At 50.8% G+C, this 7,822-nt stretch overlaps 1 protein-coding gene across 1 annotated transcript; it reads left to right on the top strand.

Moving 5' to 3' along the window:
- The first annotated feature begins 420 nt into the window (after positions 1–420).
- On the top strand, positions 421–7,150 carry LOC142823230 (uncharacterized). The gene is given in 6 exon segments (XM_075913870.2): positions 421–1,016; positions 1,547–1,723; positions 3,072–3,198; positions 3,819–3,932; positions 4,242–6,440; positions 6,443–7,150. Coding segments are annotated over 5 exon segments (2,631 nt in total). The 5' UTR covers positions 421–1,016; positions 1,547–1,699; the 3' UTR covers positions 6,610–7,150.
- Positions 7,151–7,822: the final 672 nt, after the last annotated feature.

Raw genomic sequence — 7,822 nt, forward strand, 5'->3', positions numbered from 1 at the left:
GGCTCTAGAGATGTTCCTGGCAATTACAGACCAATAAGTCTAAGGTCAGAACCGGACAAATTAGTTGAAACTGTGGTGAAGAATAGAGTAGTCAGGCACATAGCTGAACATAATTTGTTGGGGAAAAGCCAACATGGATTCTGTAAAGGGAAATCATGCCGTACTTATCTACTTGGCTGTGTCTAGACTGGCAAATTTTTCTGCAAAAGCAGCTGCTTTTGCGGAAAAACTTGCCAGCTGTCTACACTGGCCGCTTGAATTTCCACAAGAACACTGACGATCTCATGTAGGAAATCAGTGCTTCTTGCAGAAATACTATGCTGCTCCTGTTTGGGCAAAAGGGCCAGTGTAGACAGCTCAGATTTGTTTTGCGCAAAAAAGCCCCGATCACGAAAACGGCGATCGGGGCTTTTTTGCGCAAAAGCGCGTCTAGATTGGCCGTACCAATCAAGACGCTCTTTTCCGCAAATGCTTTTAACGGAAAACTTTTCCATTAAAAGCATTTCCGGAAAATCATGCCAGTCTAGACGTAGCCCTAGAGTTCTTCGACGGGGTCAACAAGCATGTGAAAAAAGGGGATCCAGTGGCTATAGATTTCCAGAAAGCCTTGGACAAGGTCCCTCACCAAAGGCTCGTAAGTAAAGTTCATTGTCCTGGGATAAGAAGGAAGGTCCTCTCATAGACAGATAACTGGTTAAAAGACAGAAAACAAAGGGTAGGAATAAATGGTCAATTTTCAGAGTGGAGAGGGGTAACTAGAAGTGTCCCCCAAGGGTCCGCACTGTGACCAATCCTAGTCAACTTATTTATAAATGATCTGGAGAAAGGAGTAAATAGGAGAAAGCAGATGATACTGCTCAAGAGCGTTAAGACCAAAGCAAAAAACAGGACTGTGTAGCACTTTAAAGACTAACAAGGTGGTTTTTTGGTTTCAGCTGCACCAGACTAACACGGCTACATTTCTACCAAGACCAAAGCAGACTGTGAAGAGCTTCAAAAGCATCTCATACAGCTAGGTGATGGGGCAACAACACGGCAAATGAATTGTAATGCTGATAAATGCAAAGGGATGCACATTGGAAACAATAATCCCAACTATTCATATAGAATGATGGGGGCTAAATTAGCCTAATGAGATCAAAGGCCCATTGCAAAGGGGCAGTCACCGATTCTCCCAGGGAAAGGGAGGAGGATGAAAAGGGGCAGGGGCAGGGGAGGGACTGGAAGGGGCACCAGGAGCAACAAGCGAGAAGGGAGGCTCTCAGCCCTGCCCGGCTCCATCCCTGCAGCCCCTGGGCAGCCTGACTCTGTGGGGGCCCAGGGAGGAGCTGAGAGAGGAAAAGCCATTTGGTGCCTCTGCGGAAGCATCACCCTGCTTGGGAGGGGGAGGGGGCACAGCCCAAAATGGCTCCTTTGATTCGGCTCTTTCCCCAGCGGGGCTCAGAGATGCTGCTATGGGTGGGGCTCAGAGGGGCTCGGTGGGTGTTGTTCTGGTGGGAGGGGCCGGGCCGGGGGGGTAACAAACTCACTGGGTTTCTTCCCACAGGGCAGAGCCAGAGAGTCCCAGCGTGTGTCTGCGGGGGCAGGGCCTGGGGGGACTCAAGCCCCTTCTGGCACCTCCCCCATCGCCCGACCGGCTGAGGAGACACGTCGAGAGTTCTCTCCAGAGCGCCCGTCTGCCAGGGGCCGGGGCCGGGCAATGGCCGGGATGGAGCCCGCTCAGGTAGGGGGGTTCAGGGAGCTGCTGGGTGGGAGGAGGGAGGAGACAGGGTGGGATAAAGCTGCTGAGTTTCTGAGCAGGCCCATGGGCAGGGTGTGACCGCGCCCCCATTTCTAACCCAGGCCCCAGCCCCCCTGGGCAGGGCTGTTAAAATGGCCCAGACTCCCAATGCTGGGACCTGAGCCCCCAGCCAGAGGTTGCTGGGAAACACAAAGGGAAGCTGCCGGGATTCCTGTCCCTGCCTGTGGCTCAGAGCTCGGCTTCCGCCTCAGCCTCTGGCTAGTACAGGGCTTGGCAGCCTATGGCCCTTTTCTTGGGAGTTCCCTCTCAGGTGCTCGTAAGGTGCTGCTGGTGGTGAGCTTGGTGTGGGGGGGGGGCAGGGCCGGGTGGTAGTTGCCCGGCTCCTCCCAGAGTGGGCAGCATGGACAAACAGGGTCTGGGGGGGCAGTTACCCTCGCCTGGCAACCTCCTCGCCTCCAAGAGATGCTGGTTGGTGGGGGGTGCAGTCGACCAGGACCCACAGCCCAGCTTCCCCCTGCCTCAGGACGCACTTTGGGACAGGGCGGGGCAGAAACCGCTACCCTGCAGAGTAGATGCTGGTGGGGCCAGAAACCGCCGTCTGACCCCCCTCCGCAGGAGGAGATGCTGGAGGGTCCAGATGTTTTGTCTTCTCCCCAGAACAGAACCATCTTGGGCAATTGTAGTAAACTCTCAGGTCTTCCATTCCCCAGCCCTTCAGCCTCCAACCCCTCCCCGGATTCCTACACCCCCTCTAAGCCCCACCACATACCCAACCCCTTACCCTGCACCTCCTGCCCTCAGCACCCCCCCCCAACCTCCTTGCTCTGACTCCTCCACCCCACCTCCTGCCCTACCCCCCAAGGCCTGTCCTGACTCCTGCAGCCTTCGCCCCCTGCCCTGAGCCTATCCACACGTCCAACCCCTTGCCCTGAGCCCCCCGACCCAACTCCAGTGGCCCCCACACTCTGCCCTGAGGGGCTCCCCCCCTCTCACCACATCCAAACCCCCGCACTAACTCCTGCATTCTTATACGGATTGTGTGTTGACCACATGGTCCGAATTTTGATGTAGTTTGGCTCTTTATTTTGAACAGTTTGCCTAGCCCTAGTCTAGTAGGGGAGTGTTGAGTGAGAAGGTCCTGTCCTTCTGCGTCTGCTGAGGGGAGGGGGACAAGGATGACTTTCCCCATCCTCTGAAGCCTCCTGGCTGCTCTAAACAGGCTGGGGATGGGATTCTACTTCTCCCGCCCTCTCAGAGTTATTTTTCCCCGTAACGACTGGGATTGTGGCTGGGGCTGCAGGCAGTGGGTGAGGGACTCTTGTTGTTGCAGATGCGGGTGACCTTCGAGGAGGTGGCTGTGTATTTCACCCAGGGGCAGGGGGCGCTGCTGGGCCCCGCTCAGAGAGCCCTCTACAGGGACGTCATGCAGGAGAACTACGAGGCGGTGACCTCGCTGGGTAAGGGCGTCCTGGCCCCTCGGGGATTAGGAGCCGTGGGGTCTGCGTGTCCGACACAGGTCAGGTTCTTCCCTGCTCAGGTGGCCTGGACAGGAATGGGTTCCATGGGCACAGCTGCCGGGGGAGAGCGACTTGCATCTCCGCACCCTGTGCAGTGAGACCAGGGTGTCAAACCCTAATGGACGTGCTAAATCATCCCCACCCGGCCCCTCTAGATTTCAAGGCGGAGGGGCCATGTATCCTCCTGTCTGTGTTGTTCCTCACTCGCACCCAGCATCCCTGTTCCCCTCCCTCCTTGGGACGCGCTGCAGCCATGGGGAGGGGTCGGGGCTCTGCAGGTTTAGAAACAGGCAGGGGTGTAACTGCAGAGCTGTGAGTGTCAGCAAGGGCCCCGGACTGCCCAGATCCTGGAAACTCCTAGGGAGGGCGTCACAATTCCTCTCACCTCCCCACACGTCTGCCTCTCCCCAGGGGGCTCAGTGACCATGTTCCCGTCCTCTTGGGTTGCACATTCCCCAGCAGAGCCCGGGGACAGGTTCCACTCACGGAATGACCCTTGGACAGACGCTCTCCCCACCCTCCCTGCGCCCTGATCTGCTCTGATTTCACCCTCTGCGCAGGGTTTCCCGTTCCCAAACCTGAGCTGATCACCCGGCTGGAACAAGGGGAAGAGCCCTGGGTGCCCGACCTCCAGGCCGGGGAGGAAAGAGAGATCCCAAAAGGCACCCGCACAGGTGAGGACTGACACAGAAACCAGCTGTTGAATGAAGGAAAAAGAGTCCCCAAAATGAGGTATCGGTAATTACCCTCGGTACTTCCTCCTCTCACACAGGGCAGGGTGTAGTCAGCTGACATTGCTCACAGTTTCCCACCAGTCCTGTTAGCTGCAGGAGTTTTCTTCTCTGTGAGTGGTTCTGTGGGAAGCGGAGGGACAATCCAGTGGCTTGGTCTGTGCAATTTCAGTGTGTTGGGTTTTCCCTTGGTGCTTCTCCTCTTTCTTCCTAGCTCAATGATTCCTGCCTGAATTGTCTGTCTCCCAGCAGGTGAGAGGACAGCGAGTGAGAATGAAGAGGAGAATCAACAGCAGGAAGTTCCTGAGGAGATGGAACTGCAGGCGACCTTTGTGGGAAGAGCTGAAGGGAATGTTTCCCAGTGCTTGGAACAGGGAGGAGCCTGGGAAAACTGGCTCAGGCCGGAGAGGCTGCTGGGAAAACACCCAAGTGAGCAAATGAATGAATCAATTAAATGTGGGGAAGGACAGAAGGATCCCGCAGCCCAGAAGCCAAAACTCAAGGAAGAGAAACACCAGGAATGGCTCGGTTATGGGAAGGGATTTCTTGTGAGCCCAGAGCTTATTACAGTGCAGACAGTAGGTGCTGGAGAGAAACCCCTTCAATGCTTGGGCCACGGGGAAAGCATCAGTAACAGCTCAGATCTTAATACTGACGGGAGAAGCCAAATGGGAGAAAAAGGCTCTGAGTGTCCCGAGGGAGGGAACTCTCTGAATTGGAAGTCAGCCCTGAGGACCCCTGAGACAACCCACACAGGAGAAAGACCCAATAAGTGTGTAGAGTGCGGGAAATGTTTCAAACGAATATCAGCCCTGATGAAACATCAATCCGTCCACCCAGGAAAGAGTCCTCATAAGAGATCAGATTGTGGAAAAAGTTTCCTGCTGAGGTCAGTCCTTGTTAAACCTCAAGCAGTGCGCACTGGAGAGAGACCCTATAAATGCTCAGACTGTGGGAAAAGTTTCAAATGGAAATCAGCCCTTGTTCTACACCAGAAAATCCACACTGGAGAGAGACCCCATCAGTGCTTAATCTGTGGGAAGAGTTTAAAATGGAGGTCATCCCTTGTTTTACATCTGAAAATCCATACAGGGGACAGACCACACAAATGCTTAGACTGTGAGAAAAGTTACATTCAGAGGTCCGATCTCATTAACCATCAGGCCATCCACAGAGGCGAGAAACCCCATAAATGCTTGGAATGTGGGAAAAGTTTCAAATGGAAATCAGCCCTTGTTTCGCATCAGAAATTGCACACTGGAGAGAGCCCATATAAATGTTTAGACTGTGGGAAAAGTGTCAAATGGAAATCAGCGCTTGTTTCACATCAGAAAATCCACACTGGAGAGAGCCCCTATGAGTGTTCAGACTGTGGGAAAAGTTTCAAATGGAAATCAGCCCTTGTTTCACATCAGGCAGTCCACACAGGAGAGAGACCACATAAGTGCTTGGAGTGTGGAAGAAGTTTCATACATAGGAGACACCTTCTTAAACATCAGGCCGTCCACACGGGAGACAGACCCCATAAGTGCTTGGAGTGTGAAAAGGCTTTCAAATGGAGATCGGACCTTGTTAACCATCAAGCAATCCACACAGGAGAGAGACCATATAAGTGCTTGGAATGTGGAAAAAGTTTCATACGGAGGATCGGCCTTGTTAAACATCAGGCACGTCATACAGGAGAGAGACCCCATCAATGCTTAGATTGTGGAAAAACTTTCATACAGAGGTCTCACCTCAATCAACATCTGGCAGTTCACACAGGAGAAAGACCCCACAAGTGCTTAGACTGTGGGAAAAGTTTCCTACAGAGGTCATCCCTTGTTTTACACCAGAAAATCCACACAGGAGAGAGACCCCATCAATGCTTATACTGTGGGAAAAGTTTCATAAGAAAGACCGCGCTTATTCAACATCAGGGAATCCACACAGGAGAGGGATCCCACAAGTGCTTAGACTGCGGAAAAAGATTCATGTATAAGTCAAGCCTTAATCAACATCTGGCAATGCACTCAGGAGAAAGACCCCACAAGTGCTTAGAGTGTGGGAAAAGTTTTAAAAGGAAGTCAGCGCTTATTCAACATCAGGGAATCCACACAGGAGAGGGAACCCTCAAGTGCTTAGACTGTGGAAAGGTATTCATATATAGCTCAAACTTCAAACAGCATCTGGCAATGCACTCTGGAGAAAGACCCCACAAGTGCTTAGAGTGTGGGAAAAGTTTCATAGTGAAATCCGCCCTTTTTACACATCAGAAAATCCACACAGGAGAAAGACCTCATAAGTGCTTAGACTGTGGGAAAAGTTTCATGAGGAAGTCAGACCTTGTTGTACATCAGAAAATCCACACTGGTGAGAGACCCCATCATTGCTTAGAGTGTGGGAAAAGTTTCATACGGCGGTCAGACCTCCTTAACCATCAGTTCATCCACACAGGAGACAAAAACGATAAGGGTTAAGCTGTGGAAAATCTTTCATATGGAGAACTGACGTTCTTAAACAACAGGCAATGCGCACAGGAGAGATGCCTCATAAGTGCTTCGACAGTGGGAAAAAATGTTATATGGATGTTAGCCCTGGATTCATATCAGAAAATCCTCACAAGAGAAAGATCACATAAGAGTCCAACTGGAAAACTTTCATGTAGCGCTCAACCTTTCTTGGTCATCTCACCATCCACACTGGAGAGTCCTCATCAGTACTTAATCTGTGCAACAAGTATCATGTGGAAGTAAGAGCTTCATAAACATCAAGCACTCCACAGAGGAAGGAGACCCCATTGGTTTTTGGAATGTGGGAAGCGTTTCACAGGAAGATGAAATGTTATAACTCTTCAGAGAGACCCCATGAGTGATCGGGGTGTGAGGAAAGTTTGATACGGAGATCGAGTTATCATAAACATGAGGAATCCATACAGAAGGGAAATCCCACATATGCTTGGATTGTGGGAAAAGTTCTATATGGAGTCGTTGGACTGTGGGAAAGTTTTCAGAAACAGATCAGCCCTTCTCAGCATCAGGCTATCCACACAGGAGAGAAACCCAGTAAGTGCTTAGACTATGGGATACATGCAGAAACTGATCACTCTCCATTTTACGAAAGGGACAACAGGAAAGTGACAACAATGGATTTTAGGAAGGCAGACTTTAGTAAACTCAGAGAGCTGGTAGGTAAGGTCCCATGGGAAGCAAACCTAAGAAGAAAAACAGTTGAAGACATTTCTCAGTTTTTTCCAAGGGACATTATTAAGGACACAAAAGTAAACTATTCCATTGTGTAGTAGAGATAGGAAGACAGGAGACCACCCTGGCTTAACTAGGAGATCTAACATGATCTAAAAATAAAAAGGAGTCATATAACAAGTGGAAAGGAGGTTAAAATACAAAGGATGAATGTAAGCAAACAACACAGGTTTGTAGGATCAACTTTAGAAAGGGGAAGGCACAATATGAGCTCAGTCTAGCTAGAGACATAGAGGGGAACAAGAAAACATTGTACAAAGGAAGTATCTGAGCCATTAGCGATCATCTTTGAAAAGGAAGTTGGGAGAGATTCCAAAAGACTGGAAAAAGGGAAAATCTAGTGCTCATCTATAAAAAGGGACATTAGAACAGTCCAATAAATTGCATTCCAGTCAGTTTAACTTCTGTGCCAGGAAAAATAATGGAGCAAGTAATTAAGGCATTCATCTGCAAACATCTGGAAGAGAATAAGGTGATAGGTAACAGCCAGAATAGATTAGTAAAGAACAAATAATCTGACAGCTTGCTTTGATGGGATCACAAGTCTTCTGAATAAGAAAGAAGCGGGGGATGCGATATACCTAGGTTTAG

This window comes from Pelodiscus sinensis, chromosome 19, assembly GCF_052426305.1.
Source record: "Pelodiscus sinensis isolate ZL-2025 chromosome 19, ASM5242630v1, whole genome shotgun sequence".
NCBI lineage: Eukaryota > Metazoa > Chordata > Testudines > Trionychidae > Pelodiscus > Pelodiscus sinensis.